General features: G+C 49.3%; 1 protein-coding gene across 2 annotated transcripts; it reads left to right on the forward strand.

The window, feature by feature from the left end:
* The first annotated feature begins 4,634 nt into the window (after positions 1 to 4,634).
* On the forward strand, positions 4,635 to 24,800 carry crispld1a (cysteine-rich secretory protein LCCL domain containing 1a). 2 transcript variants are annotated; one of them, XM_037279937.1, is made up of 15 exons: positions 4,635 to 4,863; positions 5,208 to 5,601; positions 14,407 to 14,525; positions 14,832 to 14,964; positions 15,040 to 15,155; positions 15,218 to 15,318; positions 15,396 to 15,575; positions 22,842 to 22,902; positions 22,966 to 23,032; positions 23,109 to 23,239; positions 23,338 to 23,381; positions 23,495 to 23,567; positions 23,634 to 23,709; positions 23,778 to 23,911; positions 24,641 to 24,800. In XM_037279937.1, the coding sequence occupies exons 2-15, from the start codon at positions 5,317 to 5,319 to the stop codon at positions 24,690 to 24,692; spliced, it is 1,572 nt and encodes a 523-aa protein (XP_037135832.1). In that variant the 5' UTR covers positions 4,635 to 4,863; positions 5,208 to 5,316; the 3' UTR covers positions 24,693 to 24,800. The 2 variants fall into 2 exon arrangements, with proteins under 2 accessions (XP_037135832.1, XP_037135833.1); XM_037279938.1 differs by lacking the exon at positions 4,635 to 4,863 and having other exon boundaries at positions 5,501 to 5,601; positions 14,905 to 14,964.

A 24,800-nucleotide genomic window follows, 5' to 3' on the forward strand; every position in this document is an offset into this window, starting at 1 on the left:
ATCGGACCCTTTTTCTGTTTGATAATAATCGTATGTGTTGTACTGTATATTGGAATATTTAATATCCATTTTGTTTTGATATTGGAAAGATCCACTGTTGTCTTTGTGAAGCAGTTTTGGAGCAAAACACTAAAGTGCACCTTCATTGTTTGTAAATGTCCAAAATATCAAAAATTTTTTTTTTTTTTGGTTTGTGTACATAATCATGTTATCTTGATTATCCTTAAAATACAATTAATGTGTAAGTTATTCATTTTTATATTGGGAAATATTTAAATGGTATTCATTTTTTTTGTATTGTTTTATGAAAGGATTGTACATATAGCGAGGCAAGTAACAGTATGCAGTTCGTTAGCTATGAAGCACTAGTACAATATTTCTTTTCAAATGTAAAGAACACATTTAACTGATCAAGTCAAAAACAAGGGGGTATTGCTGTAACTATAACAAAACAGGAAACGTTCCGCACTGACTACAGGCTGTTTATGTAATGAACTGCTCTCTTGCTTTGAAATTGTTAATAAAATGGTTTAAAAATTGGTTTAAATGTGTGTTGATAACAGTAAAAAGGGATTTAAAATGAAAGGCTAGAGGCTTGGTACGCAACAATTCACACTGGACAACTCAATGCTAACATGTTGGAAAAAATGTGCTTAAAAAAAAAAAAATTCAAGATTTTAAGTTTCAAGATTACAGTTAAATTATCTATCTACATGTGCTGCTCCACTGTTTGTGTTCAAATGTGTCCCCATTATATTGATGCCATTCATTAGCACTCTATAGCATTTCCCATTATTAGCATTAAGCTAGCTGATTACTACGACGTGGTTATTTTAAAATACACAAAACTCATTCGCTTTGGTTGTTTAGTTTAACAATAAACTTCAACGGGGAGCGGGAATAAACAACTTTTTAAAAAATTGCTCATTCACAATTTGAGTCTGGAACGGATTAATTCATTTTCCACTCTTTCCTACAGGGGATTTTAAATTGCGCCCTGAACGAATAGTCCAACATTCTGCATGTGAGGTGGGGGGGCAAAGGGGAAACCCGGCCAGGTTTCAACCAAGCCTCTTGTCTGAGTTTGTCCAGTGTAAGCTTTGTGCTCGAAGCAGAGTGAGGAAAGGGAGCAGACTGGAATGTAAGAAGCCGCAAAAAAACAAAAAAAGAATTTCTGTCACCTCTCAGGCACACAAAGCAAGAAAAAAAAAAAAATCTTGAACGCGTCATCATTTTAAGTACACTTGAAGACAATGACAAGGAAAATAATAACTGCCTTGTTTCAATGTGTAAAGATGATTTAATATTTTTTGCAGATGTTTCTGCTTCCCCCGCTTCTTCATCTGCCCCGTTTGGGACCGCAAGGTATGTCTGGGTCCGTCTAAAACTTGGCCCTGATGTCTGCAGACTATCAAACAAACAAACAAACAAACAAACAAACAAACTGGGCCAAATGTTTTATTCATTAGATGAACACGTGTGAGCCCAGGTGGACAAACGACAGATGGGAATGTAATACACAGCCGTGCGGGTTGATGCAGCAAAACTTTGCATCATATGAAGGATGGAATCCATTTCCTGCATTTAAACAATGCCTGGAATCGAGCAAACTGGAGATTTCGAGGAATCGCCTCGTTTGCGTTGGAAAGCTCCTGTGTGTTTGGAGCCAAACAAAAGATGGATGGCTTGGTCATGTAGGCATAATCAGGATTCAATGGGCACACTTACAACAGACTTTTTAAAAAAAAAATACAGCTGTACAAGCACAATCTAGAGGCCACTCAATTTGCACGGAGTAATAACGTTGACCTTTTCTACTCGACGTGCTACACAGAAAGCCATCGCATGTTCCCTACTTTATGTCCCAATGTGCGTGCATTCGCATGATGGTGTTGACATATGTGCTTCCCAGAGCTTGATGTCAGCCACTTGGAGCATGTTTTGGTAACCTCCTCCAATGTTGGCACAACCACCTTAAAGCCCTTTTGCGACTGTAAATCTCTCCGAGCGGAGCGGCCAACGGTGGGTGCACCTATTTTTGCACTCGCGCTGCTTTTAAAGAAGGATGCCCCTGACTAGCGTAAACAAATTAAATTCTTCACGTACACAAATCACTTGCAGGGTCTCAGGTGTCTATTTTTGTCCGCCGACCTTGTTTGGTTATGACATACCGCCCTAACTTTCAGGAAATTGTGGGCAAGTGACGCACACATACAAGTAAATGTTTCTAAATCAAAACTACAGGCCTTACTCTGCCAAGCTTCCGTTCTGCAGTTTTTTTTTCTTCAATTTGGTCAACAAGTTAATTGAAGCTTTGATGAAAAAAACCCCTTAACGCCTCAGTCTCGCTTTTGCAACTTAAAACACGTATATTTCTCACAGCCTCATGTTTTGAAAAACAGTGACACCTAGCGGTGCTCTGAGGTCTACGCAGTTTGACATACTGAATGGCCAACATCGCTCTCTACTGGTATAATGTAACTACTACAGAATTTTCTATCAAAACCCGTAATGGGCTACACGGTTTACTAGCTTGGTGATTTGTGAGGACAAAGAGTGCCCATCCATCCATCCATTTTCTGAACCGCTTAGTCCCCACGAGGGTCGCGGGTGTGCTGGAGCCTATCCCAGCCGTCATCGGGCAGTAGGCGGGGGACACCCTGAACTGGTTGCCAGTCAATCGCAGGGCACACAGAGACGAACAACCACTCGCATTCACACCTATGGGCAATTTTGAGTGCTCAATCGGCCTACCAAGCATGGTTTTCGGGATGTGGGAGGAAACCGGAGCGCCCGGAGAAAACCGACGCGGGCCCGGGAGAACATGCAAACTCCACACAGGGAGGGACGGAGGTGGAATCGAACCCGCACCCTCCTAACTGTGAGGCGCTACCCAGTGCTCCACCGAGCCGCCTAGAAAGAGTGCCCAAATAGGATAATAAATAAATACTCCTGCGATTATCCCTAGTCTCTCTGCGTTGCACTATGCAATTACATATTTTCACCACAAGGGGGCAGAGGCAACTAAGCCATTCTCAGTATGGCATACTGTGTGCGTCTGTGATAACTACCCCTGCTGATACTGACTCATCTGGAAGATTACCTTGATGTCCTTTTTCTCTCACGCTCACCCCGATGCTGTTCCAAGGAGCTCTGACCTCAGTCCAACCCAAAGCATTATTTACAGAGCAGATGCTGGAGCAGATAAGGCATGCCAAACAAAAGTGCTGTTGAAGTTGTTGTGTCTGGCACGGACGATTCTTTCTGAAGGGTTCGTGAGGTTCAAAAGAGGAGGGAGGAAATGTGGGGGATTTAACAAAGGCTGCATGCATGAGATTAAAGATGATCTGTTCATTTGAGCTAATGATGCATCTCGGTGGAATTGACAAAAGGTTCCACATAACAAAAGACCAAACGTGCCTGTTTCCATTATGTTACTGGAATTCGCTCTTGAACGGGGGGCGGAGGGGGGGGGGGGTGCTGACGACAGGTTGGGCCTTTGGAATTAACAGAGATCTGGTTTGTGTTTTAATCGCCTCCCTGAGAGAGGTCACCTGTGAACATTTAGGACAGTGGTTCTTAACCGGGGGTGCTCGCACCCCCTAGGGGTGCAAGAATGCTTCCTAGCGAAGATACCCTGGGGGAAATTTACAATTTTTCGGGAACAATGGTCGGGTAACCGACAAAAGTGAAAAATTCTGGAAATCAAGAAGTCATTGTGTTAATTGGGATTAGGGATAATGCTAATTAAGCCTTATAGCTGTAAAGTAAACCAATTAACCATCCATCCATTTTCTGAACCGCTTAGTCCCCACGGGGGTCGCGGGAGTGCTGGAGCCTATCCCAGCCGTCATCGGGCAGTAGGCGGGGGACACCCTGAACCGGTTGCCAGCCAATCGCAGGGCACACAGAGACAAACAACCATTTGCACTCGCACCCACACCTAGGGACAATTTGGAGTCTTCAATCGGCCTACCAAGCATGTCTTTGGGATGTGGGAGGAAACCGGAGTGCCCGGAGAAAACCCACGCGGGCCCGGGGAGAACATGCAAACTCCACACAGGGAGGGCCGGAGGTGGAATCGAACCCGCACCCTCCTAACTGTGAGGCGGACGTGCTACCCAGTGCGCCACCGAGCCGCCCCTAAACCAATTATTATTATAATAATTATTTAGGGTTAGGGTTAGGGGTGCGAGAACTGGTTGGTGAATTGAATGGGGTGCGAACAAGGAAAAAGGTTAAGAACCACTGATTTAGGAGAAAATGGACCACTCTCAGCGCCCTGCCCCATCAAGACGGCAAAGCTCTGGTTTGTATTAACATTTCTCGACAAAGTCAGCAATGGGAGGAATTGAAACTAAAAATGTTCTTTCAACCTGAATGCATCCTAGTTAGGAAAGTGAACCACCACACACAAAATAAATTAATAAAATAATAAAGGGTAAAAAAATACATTAAAAATCAATGAAGATATCTTTTTTTTAAATATAATAAAAATTCAACTACAAAATGTTGCACTTTTCTGTCAGAAATAAATGCTAATAGAGGACAAATTGAAGGGAAAGCAAATAGTGCTCTGGTCATTTTGGCAGTGGGCTGGAGGGGGCGGGGCCAGAGGCAGCAGCATGCCGGAGAGCTGCTGAGCGGAGGATAAAATGTTGGTAAGCGATGCTTGTAGAGGCTTTGGTGCAAAAAACCTTGAAGAGTCAAAGGTGCAAACTCCAAAAAAGGACAAGCAAATTTTAGAGTCACTGAGCTCTCCACGTCATTCCACCTTTGAAGGTGGATTTAGAACTAACTGCTGCAAACTCTTATTTGTTGCCAGGCTTTCATTCAGTGGACTTCAATTGGATCCATTTGAAGGTAAATTGGAATGAAAAACTCCTTTTGTACAAAGCAGCCGCTTTGCTCCTCGTGCATGCTAGTGATTGCTTATGTTTGCTTTGACTCATGACAATCTCTGAAAACAGAATGCAACCTTGAAGGACTTGGCTCAACTTCTCTCACAGTATAGTACAGCATTGGATACAATGCTGACATTTAAAAAAAAAAAAACATTGTTAGCATGTATTCCAATTATATTAATTAGAGCAGAGGACAGATGGTTCCATTTAAAAGACTTTTATATTGAGCTGGAAGTAAAATGTCTGACATTTCAGAGGATGTCAGATACTATTAATGCAAATTGTTCTTTTTTTTCTTGCCAGGTCACCGAATCCAATGCTGACGAGTGTATCTCCATCCTAACACCACATCCATCCCACCTTGGCATTTTCTGGGGGTGCGCGTAAACACTGAGATTAAAAAATAAATAAAATGAGACATGTGTCATCAAACCAGCCAAGGGGTGTGTCCTGGCTGCCGCCACTGCTCCTCCTGCTGCTATCGCTCGCCCAGAGGGCCGTTTCCATGGCGATGCCACACAACTCCACGGGCTGGCAGCAGATTCTGGACAAGTACTTGGACGAGGATGGCGAGTGGTGGGAGGCCAAGCAGAGGGGGAGGAGGGCCATTGCTGACAGTGACGCCCAGCTCATACTGGACCTGCACAACAAGCTCCGAGGTCAGGTGTACCCGCAAGCCTCCAACATAGAGTACATGGTGAGTGCCAATTAAGCATGTCTAATTCCGCAAAAAGTACCGTTTTTTTCCGTGTATAATGCGCAAAATTTAACTAATTTATTGTCCTAAAATCTGGGGTGCGCATTATACATGGGTACAATTTTTTTTAAATTTTTATTTTTTTAAATTTTTTTATTTATTTTTTTAAGAAAATCATGGTACAACAAAACCAACAACAGGACTGACCGACAATAGTGTGTTTGTACTGTGCTCTGGTCATTTCGTCAAAGAAGGGATAATAGTCCTCTTCTCTTCTTGACTGACAATGAATGTGATAGTTTAATACAATCAGCAAATAACAAAATGCGTATTACAGGTAATATTTTATTTCACAACACTTTGCCTTGTTCCTTTCGTCTCTGCTGTTCACTTCAAACACGCTCCATACGAACGCAATGCTCTCGTATCAGACGCTTGCTCGATCACCTGCTCGTTTGCTGTCACAATGTACCCTACACAAATCCAAAACATTTGTTGCGGCTCCGAGTCACGACGAGGGGCAAGTTTTGGTTTCCAAGGGTGTTTTTATTCCTCTTCAACGTCTCTCCCATACAGAGCCGCCTTTTTCACATGTCCGCACGTCACTTTCCTCTCTTTTCATCTGATCGCGGTGGTGCCTTTATGGGCAGTCGGAGAAATCAACGCCAACAAAAAAAAATACATCCAGCCTAGTTAAGACCATACCAAAGACTATAAAAATGGGACCCATTGCCTCCCTGTGTGTGTGACGATCATTGGGACTTAAAAAAAAAAAATAAATAAAAAAAAAAAGAAAAAAAAAAAAATTGGGTGCGTATTATACATGGGTACAGGCTTTTTTCCAGCATCAACATGGGTGGGTTCAAACCCCGGCCGGGTCATACCAAAGACTATAAAAATGGGACCCATTGCCTCCCTGCTTGGCACTCAGCATTAAGGGTTGGAATTGGGGGGTTAGATCACCAACTGATTCCCGAGCGCGGCACCGCTGCTGCTCACTGCTCCCCTCTCCCCCAGGGGATGGATTAAAATCACACGGGGATGGGTTAAATGCAGAGGACAAATTTCACCACACCCAGGTGTGTGTGTGACGATCATTGGGACTTTAATCTTTAATCTTTTTAACATGCCATTTTTAGGGTGCGTATTATACATGGGGGCGCATTATACACGGAAGAAAACCGTAGCTTCGTCACTGTTTTGTGGTGAGGCCAAGGCAATAGAAGTAGTGCTTTGCCACCATCTTGCTGCCAGGGAACACTGTGGAAGTGATTTGAGAGGCTTAATTTAGACACAAGTAGTGCTTTGATGCCTTATTGAAGCATCTATAAGCAATGATAAACCTTTTTTGAGGGATTCTTTTACTCACGGAATTTTTTTCCCCTCCAAGACTCAGTCTACTACCACATGCTACATTATTATTCTCCACAGTCACCACTTTCTTACCATTTCTCTCCATTGCCGTAAGAATGCAACGTAATGTTCTATTCTGAAGTGGAAAATCAAAGACTCCCCATTGAACCGACCCCTAGCAGTGGAAAAGCGGCATAAGTGACCCCAGTCTGAACTTGAGAAGTGTACTTGTGGGGCCGTACAATGTTGGGACTGCCACCAGAGCGGCGGGCACTAGTCTCACTCAACATCGTCATACCCATTAATACCTAAACATGTGACTTTTGTTTTATCAGAGGGAAAAAAAATCCACCATCATGCCAATAAATGCATAATTTTACTATCACATGTTTGACTATAGCCTCTTCGTCCCCATGTGAACAGGTATACCTGCGTGTGTGTGTACTCATGCACAACCTGCAAGATCACTTTTCACCTCGGCTTGTTTTAGCAGCTGTCTCTCCCCCGTCGAACGCACGTGCACGCACGCACGCACCCCCCCACACACCCGGCCATCTGGAACGTTTGCAAACACGCTACACATGTAGCTGCCGCCCGACCGCCACCAACAGAATCGGGGCCCGTTAAAAATCAATACAGCGTCCAGAAAGTAATGACTTTTTTTGAATGTCTCACTTAAAGATCTACGGAACAAAAGGCAGTATTATTCCACGGTGAAGGAAAATAAACAGTTCCTGCTGGGGGCAATTGCTGGACTATGTAATTGTATAATTGAGAGTTTGGATTTGAGGACTGTGTGTGTGTTCAGGTGTGTATGTGTGTGTGTGAATGAATTTGGGTTTGGCAGGCCTCTTGTTGAAGCACACTCATGTGGAGAAATGCTGAGCCAGCAACCAGCAGTGAATGGCTCTTTTCTACTGTCTCCTGTTACAGTTAGCTGTTTTTTTCTTGCTTTTCTTTGCTATTTTTTTCTTCTTCTCAACATTCAAGGGGGCACCCAGGGGTGAATTATGGGGAGGAGCGCAACAAGAGGACGTGAGGTTGGAGGGAGAGTTAGCAAAGAATAGGTAAACAGAAACAGGTCGAAAGATGATATACAGAGATTTGAGGAATTAGAAGGAGAGAGGCTTTCAAAGATTTCAACGGCAGATGAGAAAGGCTGAAAAATCAAGTGAGGTGAGGAAAATGTTAAAAAACAAAAACAATAAGATTGGGGGAAGGAACAAAATCAAACGACTTGCTGCAATGCTTTGTCAGTAGAGCTCAGGAATCCCCTCCGTGAGTCGTCACCTTACCGTGGTGGAGGGGTTTGCGTGTCCCAATGATCCTAGGAGCCATGTTGTCTGGGGCTTCATGCCCCTGGTAGGGTCACCCATGGCAAAATTGTCCTAGGTGAGGGGCCAGGCAAAGCACGGCTCAAAAAGCCCCTTATGAAGAAAAACATCTATGGACTCAGATTTCCCTCGCCCGGACGCGGGTCACCGGGGCCCCCCTCTGGAGCCAGGCCTGGAGGTGGGGCTCGAAGGCGAGCGTCTGGTGGCCGGGCCTTCGCCTATGGGGCCCGGCCGGGCACAGCCCGAAAAGGAAACGTAGGTCCCCCTTTCCATGGGCTCACCACCTGTGGGAGGGGCCAAAGGGGTCGGGTGCATTGTGAGCTGGGCGGCGGCCAAAGGCAGGGACCTTGGCGGTCCGATCCCTGGCTGCAGAAGCTGGCTCTTGGGACATGGAATGTCACCTCCCTGGCTGGAAAGGAGCCCGAGCTGGTGTGCGAGGCAAAAAAGTTCCGACTAGACATAGTCGTCACACACAGTTTGGGTTCCGGTACAAGCCCTCTCGAGAGGGGCTGGACTCTCTTCCACTCTGGATTTGCCCACGGTGAGAGGCGCCGAGCAGGTGTGGGTATACTTATTGCCCCACAGCTGGGCGCCTGCACATTGGGGTTCACCCCAGTGAACGAGAGGGTAGCCTCCCTCCGCCTTCGGGTGGGGGGACGGGTCCTGACTGTTGTTTGTGTCTATGCACCAAACGGCAGCTCAGAGTGCCCACCCTTCTTGGGGTCCCTGGAGAAAGTGCTAGAGAGCGCTCCTTCTGGGGACTCCATTGTTCTACTGGGTGACTTCAATGTTCACGTGGGCAATGACAGTGAGACCTGGAAGGGTGTGATTGGGAGGAACGGCCCCCCAGATCTGAACCCGAGCGGTGTTCTATTATTGGACTTCTGTGCTCGACACGGTTTTTCTATAATGAACACCATGTTCAAACATAAGGGTGTCCATGTGTGCACTTGGCCCCAGGACACCCTAGGCCGCAGTTCGATGATCGACTTTGTAGTCGTATCATCGAATTTGCGGCCGCATGTTTTGGACACTCGGGCGAAGAGAGGGGCGGAGCTGTCAACTAATCACCACCTGGTTGGCTCCGATGGTGGGGGAAGATGCCGGTCCGACCTGGCAGACCCAAACGCTCTGTGAGGGTCTGCTGGGAACGTTTGGCAGAAACCCCTGCCAGGAAGAGCTCCAACTCCCACCTCCGGCAGAGCTTTTCCCACGTCCCGGGGGAGGCGGGGGACATTGAGTCCGAGTGGACCATGTTCCGCGCCTCCATTGTTGAGGCAGCCGACCGGAGCTGTGGCCGTAAGGTCGTTGGTGCCTGTCGTGGCGGCAATCCCCACACCCGCTGTTGGACACCGGCGGTAAGGGAAGCCGTCAAGCTGAAGAAGAAGTCCTATCGGGCCGTTTTGGCCTGCGGGACTCTGGAGGCAGGTACCGAATGGCAAAGCGGAACGCGGCTTCGGTGGTTGCTGAGGCAAAAACCCGGGTGTGGGAGGAGTTTGGCGAGGCCATGGAGAATGACTTCCGGACGGCTTCGAGGAAATTCTGGTCCACCATCCGGCGTCTCAGGAGGGGGAAGCAGTGCAACGTCAACACTCTTTACAGTGGGGATGGCAGCACGCTGACCTCGACTCGGGACGTCGTGAGTCGGTGGGGAGAATACTTCGAAGACCTCCTCAATTCCACCAACACGCCTTCCATTGAGGAAGCAGGGCCTGGAGACTCTGAGGCGGACTCTCCAAGCTCTGAGGTCGAAGTCACTGAGGTAGGTAAAAAACTCCTCGGTGGCAAGACGACCCAGGACGCGCTGGAGAGACTATGTCTCTCAGCTGGCCTGGGAACGCCTTGGGATCCCCCGGGATGAGCTGGATGAAGTGGCTGGGGAGAGGGAAGTCTGGGAGTCCCTCCTAAAGCTGCTGCCCCCGCGACCCGACCCCGGAAAAGCGGAAGAAGATGGATGGATGGATGGAGCTCAGGAATGAAAGAATGTTATGCATGTTATATCATAAAATCATATAATATATGTTTATCATTTTGTGTGTTCTTTGTTTTGGTGCAATGGTGGATGAAAGTCATTTAAAAGTTTGTCGGTCTGTCATGTTTGTCTCATTTTTTGATGCCTGGTAATTTAAGCCCGCTGGCTCAGCGTACCTAAAGTCATTTTAAAAATAGGTCCCTGTAGAGTTTCTTAAAAAAAAAAAAAATAAATAAATAAGGGGCAAATTCTGCCAACATGAAGAATCTTATTTCCTTTTTTGGCCTGTGTTGTTGCTCACAGCGCCACTCTTCTGGAAGACTTCATGTGGCTCCACTTTACTCTGCCAGCTAGCACGCACATGCATGCGGATGCAAAGACAAACATCTCTCACACACAAACACACACACATCCGTCTGTCAGTCCATCCATCAGTTCTGGTTTCAAACCCGGCTGACCATTTGTGGCGAGCACCTCCGAGTCTCTACGATAACATCAATTATGACACAATTCAACCCTCACACACACACATATCCTCCCCCCTCCCCTTCTCGCTCTCTACTTTGCCATCTCGCTCTCCCTTGCCCCCGTGGCTTCGTTCCCATTCTGTCATTATTCAACACGGGAGGGGAAAAAATGATTCCACTTGATAACCAAAATGTTCAGCCCCTAACAACTTCACAAACTCAATATGCAACATTTTCCCATTACATTCTCACAGTAACAACATTCCTAGTAAATCACAATGTCCCACCACAAAGTAAATGCTACGTCACATTTCACAATAGTTTGGACTGGACATGCACATTTAATTACGGAACAGGAAACCCAAATGCGCAAAGAAAGTAAAGTCCATACCCTTTTGGAATGTGACCAGATGGGTTCTGCAAATCATGTGTTAGGTGAAATAAACAACACTGGCATGCGTTTGCAGCCAAGGCCATTTTGGTGGACAAATGATCTTCATAACTGTCAGCGATAGTGCAGAGCTATACGGCAGTGTTTCAACGCGGACGCTATAAAATGCCGGAGGGAGGGGCTCTCATGAGTGTTTGTTTTTATTGAGCTACATGGCTTGCAGACTTCCTGTTTGGAGGTGCAGTCAAAGTTTCTGGAGAGCACCCCAAGTGGGTGACCCTGAGTGGGTGACAGATGGAGGCAGAGGAGCAGGTGTTAAAAGTTGTAGAGAGTCTTGGATGAGATTAGTTTTAACATTCCATGGCCCCATGTGTGAAATGTGGGGACATGGCCGCTTGGATTCCCAATTTCAACTCTCACGCACACACAGACGTAAAAAGTAATTGACTCTTCCAGGAACCGGTGAAGAGACTGAAGGTGAGAGTGAAGGTGTGTCATTAAAATCCGGCATATGGTGTCCTTCAGAGAAAATGTTCAACATCTGGCGTGAGTGTAACATTTTGCATGTCTGGTATATAGGCGGCTCATTGGGGCACTGGGTAGCATGTCCGCCTCACAGTTAGGAGGGTGCGGGTTCGATTCCACCTCCGGCCCTCCCTGTGTGGAGTTTGCATGTTCTCCCCGGGCCCGCGTGGGTTTTCTCCGGGCACTCCGGTTTCCTCCCACATCCCAAAAACATGCTTCGTAGGCCGATTGAAGACTCCAAATTGTCCCTAGGTGTGAGTGCGAGTGCAAATGGTTGTTTGTCTCTGTGTGCCCTGCGATCGGCTGGCAACCGGTTCAGGGTGTCCCCCACCTACTGCCCGTTGATGGCTGGGATCGGCTCCAGCACTCCCGCGACCCCCGTGGGGACTAAGCGGTTCAGAAAATGTGTGTGTGTGTGTGTGTGTGTGTGTGTGTGTGTGTGTGTGTGTGTGTGTGTGTGTGTGTGTGTGTGTGTGTGTGTGTGTGTGTGTGTGTGTGTGTGTGTGTGTGTGTGTGTGTGTGTGTGTGTGTGTGTGTGTGTGTGTGTGTGTGTGTGTGTGTGTGTGTGTGTGTGTGTGTGTGTGTGTGTGTGTGTGTGTGTGTGTGTGTGTGTGTGTGTGTGTCACTTTTAACATTCCCAGAAAAAAGAAGAAATTGCAACAGGAGTCACCTCAGAATTAAATTTTCAATTTTCAGAGTCAAATCTTGACCACAAACATATGGTGGGTATTACCTCAATGTATTTTTTTTGCATATCAAAGTCAAAGTCAAAGTCAGCTTTATTGTCAATCCTTCATATGTCAAGACACACAAAGAAACCGAAATTCCGTTTACTCTATCCCACGGTGACGAGACATACAAGTAGACGACACAAAATAAAAAGATGAATAAATAATAAACCAACAACCCAATAAACCCAATAAATAAGAGGAGCAAAACTGAGCCAGTGCGCATACAGCAGACAGTAAGCATAGCGCAAAGAACAGGACGCTACGCAGGAAGGGGGAGCGAGTTCAGGATCCTAACGGCCTGGAGTACGAAGCTGTTGGAGAGTCTGGTGGTGCGGGAGCGCAGGCTCCTGTACCGCCTCCCAGAGGGCAGAAGATCAAACAAAGAGTGAGCGGGGTGACTCACATCACTCACAATCTTGGTCGCCTTGCGGGTGAGATGGGAGGTGTAAATGTCCTTCAAGGAGGGGAGAGAAGCACCAATAGTCTCACCAGCCGTTTTCACTATGCGCTGCAGGGCCTTCAAGTCGTAGTCAGTGCAGCTGCCACCCCAAACAGCAATACAGCTGGAGAGGACGCTCTCAATGGTGCCGCGGTAAAATGTAGTCATGACGGCCGGAGGAGCGCCCGCTCGCCTGAGTTTCCGAAGGAAGTACAGGCGGCGCTGGGCCTTCTTCGCCAGTGATGCGGTGTTGGTGGACCAGGAGAGATCCTCATTGATGTGCACCCCCAGGAACCTGGTGCTGCTCACTCTCTCCACCACAGCACCGTCGATGGTCAGCGGCAGGTGTTGGGCGTGACCCTTCCGGAAGTCAACAACAATCTCCTTGGTCTTGTCGACGTTCAGCAGGAGGTTGTTGTCCCTGCACCACGTGGTCAGAAGGTCAACCTCCAGCCTGTATTGAGTCTCGTCTCCCTTGGTGGTGAGACCGACCAGAGTCGTGTCGTCAGCAAACTTCACTATGCGGTTGTCGCTGTAGGTGGCAGTGCAGGCATGCGTCAGGAGGGTGAAGAGCAGCGGACTGAGCACGCAGCCCTGGGGGGCCCCTGTGCTCAGCGTGATGCTGGCGGAGATTTTGTCGCCAACACGTACCACCTGTGGCCTCTGACAGAGGAAGTCCAGTAGCCAGTTGCAGAGGCAGGTACTGAGGCCCAGCTTGTCAAGCTTGCTGATGAGACGTTGTGGCACAATGGTGTTGAAGGCAGAACTGAAGTCCACAAACAGCAACCTCACATACGAGTCCCTCCCCTCCAGGTGGGTGAGGGCCGAGTGGAGGGCAGAGCAGATGGCATCCTCAGAGGACCGTTTGGCTCGGTACGCAAACTGGAAGGGGTCAATGGTGGGGGGGAGAACGGATCGGATGTGCTCCATGACAAGCCGCTCAAAGCACTTCATGATGATGGGCGTAAGTGCCACGGGGCGGTAGTCATTGAAGCAGGACGGAGCAGGTTTCTTCGGCACAGGCACGATGGTGGCAGCCTTGAAACACGACGGGACGATGGCCTGCTGCAGGGAAGTGTTAAAGATGTCCGTGAAGACACCCGTCAGCTCACCAGCGCAGTCCTTCAGCGCTCGACCCGGGATGTTGTCCGGGCCCGCCGCCTTACGGATGTTGATAGCGGCAAGCGCCCTCCTCACGCTGTCGGCGGAGAGGCACAGGGGCAGCTTGTGGGAAGGGGGAGTGGCCTTCAGCGGGCAAGTGCTGTTCTGAGCGTCGAAGCGAGCAAAGAAGCGGTTGAGGTCATCGAGCAGACGGACGTCGCCTTCACAGCTCTGCGGCGCGGGCTTGTAGTCCGTGATGGTCTGAATGCCCTGCCAAAGGCTCCGTGCGTCCCTGCTGTCCTTGAAGTGGGCGGTCATTTTGCACGAGAACGCCCTCTTCGCTTCTTTAATGCCCCGGGACAGGGGGCAGATTATTATGAGAGACATGGCATCTGAGTAGTAATGAATAATTCCAACATATCATTAATGAAAAAATTAAAAAAACAAACAAAAAAAAAACACATTTTATGTGATCTGGCCTACCTCGTTCAGGAATGGGACACCGAGCTGGAGCGTACGGCGGAGGAGTGGGCCGAGACGTGTCTGTGGGAGCATGGTCCCGCAGGCTTGCTGCCACAGATTGGACAGAATCTGGGCGCCCACTGGGGGAGGTAAATACAAAACATTTCTTTTCAATCAAAGCAGTCAAGAAATAAATTAATAACCAAATAAAGATGACTGCATGTGATGGTTTCTAATAGAAAAACAGGCAGCCGGGTTTTAATTGGATAAGGAGGATGTTTCCGGCAATGTGTACTCAAGGATGGCGAAGCAAAAAAAAAAAAAAAATCCCATGACAGCGAATGAACCGTTTTGTGTCAAAAGGCACTACAAGGAAAATCTCCATTAAATATAAATAGCCACCATTGAATATGACAATTGGAATATTAAATCTTACCCGGTCTGATTCCCCACAGGTATCGCCCCCCCACCTTCCACGTTCAAGCCTGGTATGATGAAGTGAAAGACTTCTCTTTTCCTTACCCCCAGGAGTGTAACCCTTACTGCCCATTCCGATGCTCCGGTCCCGTTTGCACGCATTATACACAGGTATAGCTAAAAACATATTCTCAGGATATTGACTTTTTTTTTTTTTCCAAGATTAAATCCACATTTTATTTACAGTTGGTGTGGGCCACCAGCAGTCGCATTGGCTGCGCGGTCAACTTGTGCCACAACATGAACGTGTGGGGACAGATTTGGGCCAAGGCTGTGTACCTTGTGTGCAACTATTCGCCAAAGTAAGTTGTTAGTTTTTTTTAATTCTGGCAAGCAGTTTCAAATGGTTCTGTGATCCAAATAGGGGGAACTGGTGGGGCCATGCACCTTACAAACACGGGGCGCCTTGTTCCGCTTGTCCTCCTAGCTATGGAGGCGGCTGCAAGGACAACCTTTGTTATAAAGGTGTGTGTGTGTCGCAATATCAGTCAGTCCTAAGGAGAATTGTTTGCTGTATTGATGATTTCTTATTTTCTTCGAAGGTCACGATAGCCACTTCCTTCCGGAGGAAACCGAGGAAAACAACTTTATCGAGCCAGAGGCTACACAGAGTATCCGGTCCCGGGTTTCAAAACCCGAGACTGCCGGTGTTCCCGCTCCCGCCACCAAGCCCCCCACTGTTAACCCGCTAAAGAATGAAGTGGTCAACACGCAGCAGATGTGTAAGATGACATTTGACTGTTGATTCTGGATTTTGTTTCATTGAAAAAAAAGAAAAATGCTTGGGAGGTGGCTTTTAGTATTGTTATGAAATAAGGTCAAAACCAAACGGCTGCTTGATTAGTGCTGAGCCAGCAATAATGATTTACAAGCACAAATTAAGCTTTGAGCAGAACTGTTATGCTTGTAATTAATCCTAAAGAGCCTTGATGTTCTTGAGCCTTTTATCTGTCATCTTCCGGACTCATCCCGACAGTCGTAACATTACAGGTGGTGAGTAACTATTTTAGCTCGATTCTTCCAAGTGCCTGTGTTCGCTTTAGGCCAGTGTTTCCCAACCAGTGTGCCGCGGCAGCAGAGCGTCTTTAAAAGTGACTTTGTTCTTAATGTCGCAATATTTATAGAGCTAGTCTAAAACAGTAAACAAAGTCATATTGATTCTTTTGGATTTTGATCACAATCACTTTCAATAGTTTATTCCTTACACTGTCTAAAACCTTTTTTCAAAAACTGTCACTTTCATTTACAAAAGAAATACAATTTAAAGAATATTTAGTATTTATTTTTATTCAATTAGTCGACTCTCCATACATACCGTAATTTTCGGACTAAAAGTCGCTCCGGAATATAGGTCGTATTAGCCATAAAATGCACAATAACGTGAAAAAAACATATACGTATAAGTCGCTCCGGAGTATAAGTCGCATTTTGGGGGGAAATTTATTCGACAAAACCCAACACCAAGAACAGACATGAACGAGCAACAACAGGCTAAACCAGTGGTTCCCAAACTTTTGCAGGCTGGCGCCCCCTTTGGCTCCCCAGTGAATTCCAATTCATTAAATCCATCGATCGTCCTTTGTCAACAATGGGTGCGCGCCGCTGACGGCGCTTGCACTTCAAAATATTCCACAGGCCCATATAACGATATATAAATTAGATATCAAATAACTATTATACAAGCAATAATATTATCAAACCATCTGTGCACTCTAAATCATTAAATCCATCGATCAAATTCCTCGCCCTTTGTCAACAACGCCGCACGTGCGCCCTGACGTCAGCCTCGTCGTTATTCCACAGATCTAGTATATAACTATATTGTAGCGTTAACAAAGTACAAGGAAAGACGTGGGTTTGGTACACGGCTCTTTATTTAACAAAACAAACTTCCAGGCGTGTGGCGGCGTGGACTTCCAGCCACGGAGGTGGAAGAGAGATCCATAGAATAGGACCGGGCGTGCGTAAAAGCCATGACCGAGCCCCATCCACCATCCCCGGACAGCCACCCGGCCGAGCGCCGGCCCCCGACTTCTATCCACGGAGGTGAAAGAGAGCTCCGTAGAGTAGGACCGGGCGTGCGTAAAAGCCATAATAGTTTTTCAAACCTTCTGTGTCACTCCAAATCCTTAAATCCTTCAAACTCTTTGTCCGCCGCGCCGCGCTGCTGACGTCACTTGAAATTCAAATTACAGTAATCCCTTGCTACATCGCGGTTCGTTTATCGCGGTTTCACTTTTTTTTTGTATTTTTTGAAAATCTTTGAAAAAATTCACATATAAGTCGCCCCTCCACCCAAACTATGAAAAAAAACGCGACTTATAGTCTGAAAATTACGGTATATAGGAATAGAACTTTACGTCGTTTGTTGTAATTTAACTGATTTCAATATAGAAGCTGTCACGTCTGGGCGCTGCCGGCCGCTCGGCCACGCCCCCCTATCACCGTGATCACCGGCACCTGGCGCTGGCTCATCAGGAAGTCTATATTAGCGTGACCAGCGCAACTCCAGTTGTCAGCTTGTCCTTGTCCGCATCAGAGCAGAGAGAAAAAGAAAGAAGAGAAGAGAACGAAAAGAGAGAAAGAGAATAGAAAGAGAAAGAAGAGAAGAGTCCTGTCATCCAGCCACCCACGCTCAGCGAATACAGCCTCGCCCGTCCACCGCTCCAAGACTCCATCGATCCCCTTCCCTTTCACAATAAAGTCTGGTCGCTCTGCACATGGCTGTACTGTCTGATCCTTACAGTACAAGCTGACCACCACTATGCAGCCAGCGAGCGATCAGACGGCATTGTGCCGACTGGAGCAAGCGGAGACTGCCGTCAGCAGCCTGTCGGCAGATCTCCAAACCCTGATTTTGATTGGCCAACAACGTCAACAGCAAATAGAGCAGCAACGGCAAGAAATGTCGCAGATCCTGGGCAGCCTCCAAGAGCTGTCATTCCATAATTCACCTGTAGACGCTGCCTCGGTTGCGCCGGCGCCCGTCTCCACTCCTACGCCCCGCCCTGTCCCAGACGCCAGACAATTCGTTGATGTTCCGGCGCCCCGCCTGGGTGACCTCGAGAAGTTCAGCGGCGATCCCAAGTACGTCCGAGCTTTCGTGACAGACTGCCGCATCATGTTCGGTCTTCAGCTAGTCACCTTTGCTTCCGAACCAGCCAAGGTGGGGTTCGCTTTGAGCCACCTCACGGGCGAGGCACGGCTGTGGGGCCTGGCCGAGTATGAAAGAGGATCCTCTGCATGTGACACGTTCGAAGCCTTCGCGGAGGAACTGCTTCGGTTGTTTGATCTGGGCTCTGCCGCCGAGGATGCAGCTGAGGAGCTGGCGACGCTGCGCCAGGCTCGTTGCTCAGTAGCCGAATACGCCCTAAAGTTCCAGACGTTGGCAGGAAGCAGTCATTGGAACACCCCGGCCCTGGTAAGCACCTTCCTCCACGGGCTCGCGGACTATATGAAGGACGGAATGGTGGCATACGATCGCCCTCTAACCCTGGAGGGGGCGATGGACCTCGCAGCCCGAATTGATCGGCGGATCCGAACACGGCAGCGTGAGCAGAGAGCGTCGCGTGAAACACGCCGCCATTTCCTTTCGTCAGGGTCAGAGTCACCGACCACACCACCAGCTGAGACAAAGGAGCTGGGACGGGTCCGCCTTCCCGCGGAGGAACGCACTCGACGCCTCACGCTGGGCTTATGCTTATATTGTGGGAGGGAGGGTCATCGGGTGATTCAATGTCCGTCAAAAGACCAAGAGCTCACGCGGCATCACGGAATCCGCGTGGGTTCGACCGCTCACTCTCCCGGAGCCAGCGGGTTCACGCTACGGGCTCTCCTTCGATTCGGGTGACAGAGACACGACAGCTTTGGTGGATTCCGGGGTGGAGGCCAACATTATGGACCTGGGGCTGGCTCGTCAATGGGGAGTGAGTCTCCTGCCTCTGAGCCCTTCGATCCCCGCCCATGCCATCGATGGTTGGCTGATAGGCGAAGTTACTTCCATCACGGAGCCGGTCGGGTTGCGGATTTCCGGTAACCACCATGAAACCATTCAGTTTTTTCTTCTGCCACTCTCAGGACAGCGGCTCATTCTGGGGCACCCCCGGTTGCGCCAGCACAACCCCGTGCTGGACTGGGAGGTGGGAATTGTACGGCAGTGGAGCGATCGCTGCCACCGTCTTTGCCTGAAGGCAGCCACTAGCGCGTCCGGAGAGTCGCCGCCCAGTCCCCATCCAGACCTTTCCAAGGTACCGTCTCATTACCATGAACTCCCAGACGTTTTCTGCAAAACCAAGGCGACTGTGCTTCCTCACCGCTCCTATGATTGCACCATCGACTTGCTACCCGGTACCTCTCCTCCCAAGGGCCGCGTATACTCCCTGTCCCCGCCGGAACGCAGGACTATGGAGGAGTACATCCGGGACATAGACTACCGGGGGCTAAATGACATCACGGTTAAGAACCGCTACCTGCTGCCTCTCCTCTCGTCCGCCTTTGAGAGTCTCCAGGGCGCAACCATCTTTACCAAGTTGGATCTCCGTAACGCATACCACCTGGTACGCAACCGAGAGGGAGATGAGTGGAAGACAGCATTCAACACCCCGAGCGGGCACTACGAGTATTTGGTGGTCCCGTTCGGACTGACCAATGCCCCGGCCGTCTTCCAGGCCCTCATCAATGACGTGCTAAGGGACATGCTCAATCAGTTCGTGTTTGTATACTTGGATGACATTCTCATTTTCTCCCGTTTGCTTCCCGAACACATCAAGCATGTCAGGGCAGTGCTGCGACGCCTCCTCGAGAACTCCCTATTTGTGAAGGCGGAGAAGTGCGAGTTCCATTCCCCCTCGGTCAAGTTCCTCGGCTACGTGATTAGAGCGGGGTCCATTGAGATGGATTCCGAGAAGGTGAGGGCAGTCATGTCATGGCCGTGCCGGAGACCCGCAAAAGACTGCAGCAATTTTTGGGCTTTGCAAATTTTTATCACCGCTTCATTCGCGGATACAGCACAGTGGTTGCTCCTCTCACTGCTCTCACCAGCCCCGCCTCTCCGTACAAATGGACGGACGGAGCCAGCGGAGCACGCCTTCGTAGAGCTGAAGAGGTGCTTTACGACCGCCCCGATCCTTCGGGTGCCTGATCTCGAGAGACAATTTGTGGTCGAGGTGGATGCCTCTAACGTGGGCGTCGGAGGGGTGCTGTCCTAATGCTGCAGCCAAGACAATCGTCTCCATCCGTGCGCTTTCTTCTCACGCCGCTTGTCAAATGCAGAACGCAATTACGACATCGGCAACCGGGAACTCCTCGCTGTCAAGCTGGCTTTGGAGGCGTGGAGGCATTGGCTAGAGGGCGCTGCTTCGCCGTTCATTGTTTGGACAGACCACCGTAACTTGGAGTACCTGCGATTGGCTAAGAGGCTGAATGCCAGGCAAGCTCGGTGGGCTCTGTTTTTTGATCGTTTTAACTTCTCGCTCTCCGGCTTCCCGCAACGCCAAGGCAGACGCCCGGTCTCGCGTGTTCCCTGGTGGGGAGGAGGAGAGGGGGCCGGTCCCCACTATCCTTCCGAGCTCCGTTCGAATCGCGGCCCTGTCATGGGAGATTGAGCGCCAGGTGGAGGCCGCTTCGCGCAATCAACCCGGGCCCAGCAATTGCCCGGAGGGTCGCCTGTTCGTTCCGGAGAACCTGCGGGCGCCCGTACTGCAGTGGGCGCCCGTACTGCAGTAGGCGCACGACTCGCGTCTGGCCTGTCATCCCGGGGCTGCCCGCACGAGGTATGTGGTAGCCCAGCGGTTCTGGTGGCCCACCTGGAGAGATGACATCCGCGATTACGTTCGGGCCTGTCTCATCTGTAACCGCTGCAAGGCGTCGAATCGTCCTCCAGCCGGATTACTCCAACCGTTGCCCGTTCCCCGGCGCCCCTGGTCCCACTTGTCGATTGACTTTGTCACGGGCCTTCCGCCCTCGGAGGGGAACACAGTGGTTCTTACTGTTGTGGACCGCTTTAGTAAGATGACCCATTTTATTCCCCTGCCTAAGCTTCCGTCGGCTAAGCAAACGGCGTCCATTATGCTCCGGGAGATCTTTCGTCACCACGGCCTCCTAGGGACATCGTGTCGGACCGAGGCCCACAATTCGCCTCCGCCTTTTGGACAGAATTCTGTCGGCTCCTCGGCGCCACGGCCAGCCTCTCCTCGAGGTTTCACCCGCAGTCCAACGGGCAAGCGGAGCGCCTTAACGAGGAGCTGGGTAAGTCCCTCCGATGCATGGCTGCTGGAGATCAGCGCGGGTGGGCCAAACAGCTCCCCTGGGTGGAGTATGCGCATAATACCCTCCCCACTTCCAGTGCGTCTTTGGATACCAGCCGCCTCTGTTCGCCCACCAGGAGCGTAGTGCTGCGTGCCCGTCCGCCCTGGGCTGTGTTCGCCGCTGTCACCGGGCCAGGGCAAGAGCCCGGGTCTCTCTCCTCCGCTCAGTTGCAGGCTACACTCGCCAGGCGAACAAGCGGCGGATGCCGGCTCCGAGGTACAGCGTGGGACAGCGCATGTGGCTCTCGACACGGGACTTGCCGTTACGCTCGGGATCCCGCAAGCTGGCTCCCCGCTTCGTTGGCCCATTCCCTATACGCAAGGTGATCAGCCCGTCTGCCATCCGCTTGCACCTCCCAGGTTCCATGACAGTCCATCCCACGTTCCACGTCTCTCGTGTGAGGCCCGTGTTTGAGTGTCCGCTGGTCTCAGCATCTGCTGCGCCGCCACCCCGGCTCGTCGAGGGGGAGCCAGTCTACACTGTCCGTTTCTTGCGCCGGTCAGGCCGCCGCGGCCGGGGGTTCCAGTACCTGGTGGACTGGGAGGGTTATGACGACGCGCACCGCTCCTGGGTGCCGAGCCGCTGGATCCTCGACCCGTCACTCAACACGGAGCTTCACTGACGGCATCCGGACCAGCCCGGCCCTCGGCGGGGGTGTCCGAGGCGGACGGTGTCCTGATCCCTCCCGCCCGCTCGTTCCGGTGGGTTGGGGGGGTGTTCTGGTGTCTCCTAGGGACGTCGGGGGACGTCCCTTGCGGGGGCGGTTCTGTCACGCGTGGGCGCCGCCGGCCGCTCGGCCACGCCCCCCTATCACCGTGATCACCGGCACCTGGTGCTGGCTCATCAGGAAGTCTATATTAGCGTGACCAGCGCAACTCCACTTGTCATGTCCTTGTCCGCATCAGAGCAGAGAGAAAAAGAAGAGAAGAGAAAGAAAAAGAGAATAGAAAGAGAAAGAAGATCTGTCATCCAGCCACCCACGCTCAGCGAATACAGCCTCGCCCGTCCACCGCTCCAAGACTCCATCGATCCCCTTCCCTTTCACAATAAAGTCTGGTCGCTCTGCACATGACTGTACTGTCCGATCCTTACCAATGGTGTAACACTTAACAGATTTTTGTTGGTGGTGTGCCTCGAGATTTTTTCCAATGAAAAGGTGTGCCGTGAATGAAAAATGTTTGGGAAACACTGCCAGCTCAGTGGCCTAGTGGTAGAGTGTCCGCCCTGAGACTGGAAGGTTGTGGGTTCAAACCCCGGCCGGGTCATACCAAAGACTATAAAAATGGGACCCATTGCCTCCCTGCTTGGCACTCAGCATTAAGGGTTGGGATTGGGGGGTTAGATCACCAAATGATTCCCGAGCGCGGCACCGCTGCTGCTCACTGCTCCCCTCTCCCCCAGGGGATGGATCAAAATCACATGAGGATGGGTTAAATGCAGAGGACAAATTTCACCACACCCAGATGTGTGTGTGACGATCATTGGGACTTTAACTTTAACTTTTTTAACTTTAACTTTAGGCGAGCCCAAAAGGGTAAAGAGAGAATTGCTGTGGCTTCCTCTCGACAACCCAAAAAGAGGTCAAGCAGGCTCACATACAAAACACTGTCAAGACTAAGTCCAGTGTACATGTTTCTTCTTATAAGCATGCTGGAAATACTTTTTTTTTTTTTTTTTTGCAGCCCAGCTCGTGACTTGTGACACCAAGCTTCGAGATCAGTGTAAAGGAACTACGTGTAATAGGTAAGGATAAAACTATTTCTGCCCAAGTACATGCCGAGACATCTTTATTCCCCCCCCACATAGATATGAATGCCCCGCAGGATGTTTAGATTCGACAGGGAAAGTGGTTGGGACAGTTTACTTTGAAATGGTGAGTCCCCCATCCAGTTGTCCCATGATTTCAAGCTACTGGCTAACATTCATGTCTTGTCATCTCATTTCTGCAGCAATCTAGCGTGTGCCGGGCCGGTCTACACGCTGGTGTCATCGATAATGACGGAGGATGGATGGATGTAACGAGACAGGGAAGAAAGGACTTTTTCATTAAGTCCAACAAGAATGGAGTCCAGTCACTGGGGTAAGACCTTCAATTCAAATTGTTAAAAAAGTCTTGGTAACAAAAACAATAAAAAATACAGAAAGTTAATGTAATGTTATGTTTCTTTTTCTGGACAGGAAATACCAGAGTGCTAATTCATTCATGGTATCCAGAGTAGCAGGTATGCTACTGGCTTACATGTTGCTAGCTAGCTATGCTCTCTACTACACTATTAGCTTACATGTTGCTAGCTATGCTTTCTTATTGCTCAATTTTTGCCACGTTGCTTTGCAGTTAAAGCGATCACATGTGAAACCACAGTGGCACAACTGTGTCCTTACCAAAGGCCTTCAAAACATTGCCCACGGTATGATCCGCCATATCTTTTTGCCATTAATAAGCATGTCACAGGTTTTATATGTTCCCTTGCTAGGTTATACTGCCCAAGGAACTGTTTAGAGGTGAACCCGCACATATTCAGAGTAATCGGTACCAGGATATACTCTGATGTGAGTATTTTGATCATGCACGCCGGAGTATAAGAGAACCAAATCATTTGCGTGTCTTGTTCCCGTAGAAATCCAGTATTTGCCGTGCGGCTGTCCATGCCGGGGTGATCAGGAACAACGCGGGCGGATACATCGACGTCATGCTGGCGGACAAACGGAAACTCTATATCGCCTCTAACCAAAATGGCGTTGTCTCGGAAAGGTATTTAAAGTTTATGTTGATTATGGCGGCGCCATATGGACAAAAGCGGTCGTGTTTAATTTATGCTAGGTGGTGTTTTAGCGCAGGGGTCTCAAACTCCAGTCCTCGGGGGCCGCATTCCTACATGTTTTCCAAGTTTCCCTCGTTAAACACACCTGATTCAAATGATCAGTTCATCCTCACGTTCTGCAGGAGCCTGATAATTGAATCAGGTGTGTTTAACGAGGGAAACTTGGAAAACATGTAGGAATGCGGCCCCCGAAGATTGGAGTTTGAGACCCCTGTTTTAGCGTAACACAAAAAAATTGTAGTGCTAGCAAAGTCGTCAATGTAGTGATTTGAATTTAATTAAAAAGGCTTGCTCGGAGATTGAAAAGGTCGTTTGCATATCGGGGTGGAAACTAAACGCTCTCAGGTAAAGTGAGCACTTTCTTTCGCCCCGCTTCTCGCCTTTGTGAATTTAATCTTTTCAAGATACAGGCAGCTCATAACCTCTCGTATTGTTCCTATGGGAGAGCGATAAGCATGCCTTCTTGCTTAGAATAATTCATTTCTTGGCAATTACAGTAGAGGTGAGGAAAAAAAAAAGTGAAGAGAAGCACCTAGTTTATCAAAGGAGGGAAATGGCAAAATTCGGAAATGTGCTGCTTCCTATATGTCATCAGTGTCGTTATGTGGCGACGTAAAATGCCAGAAGCTGACTCTTCCCTTTGTCTCTTTTTCATCCAGTCTTCAGAATCCTCCCGGCGGGAAGGCGTTCCGGGTATTCGCCGTCATTTGAGTGACTGACTCCGCCCGCCATCAATAACATGCGACATGCCCAAATGGAGAGCTCACTCTAGCTTGTGAATAAGGCGCTAATCAAAGCCTGAAATGTTTTCTTGCCTTT

Source organism: Syngnathus acus, chromosome 20 (genome assembly GCF_901709675.1).
Source record: "Syngnathus acus chromosome 20, fSynAcu1.2, whole genome shotgun sequence".
NCBI classification, from domain to species: Eukaryota; Metazoa; Chordata; class Actinopteri; order Syngnathiformes; family Syngnathidae; genus Syngnathus; species Syngnathus acus.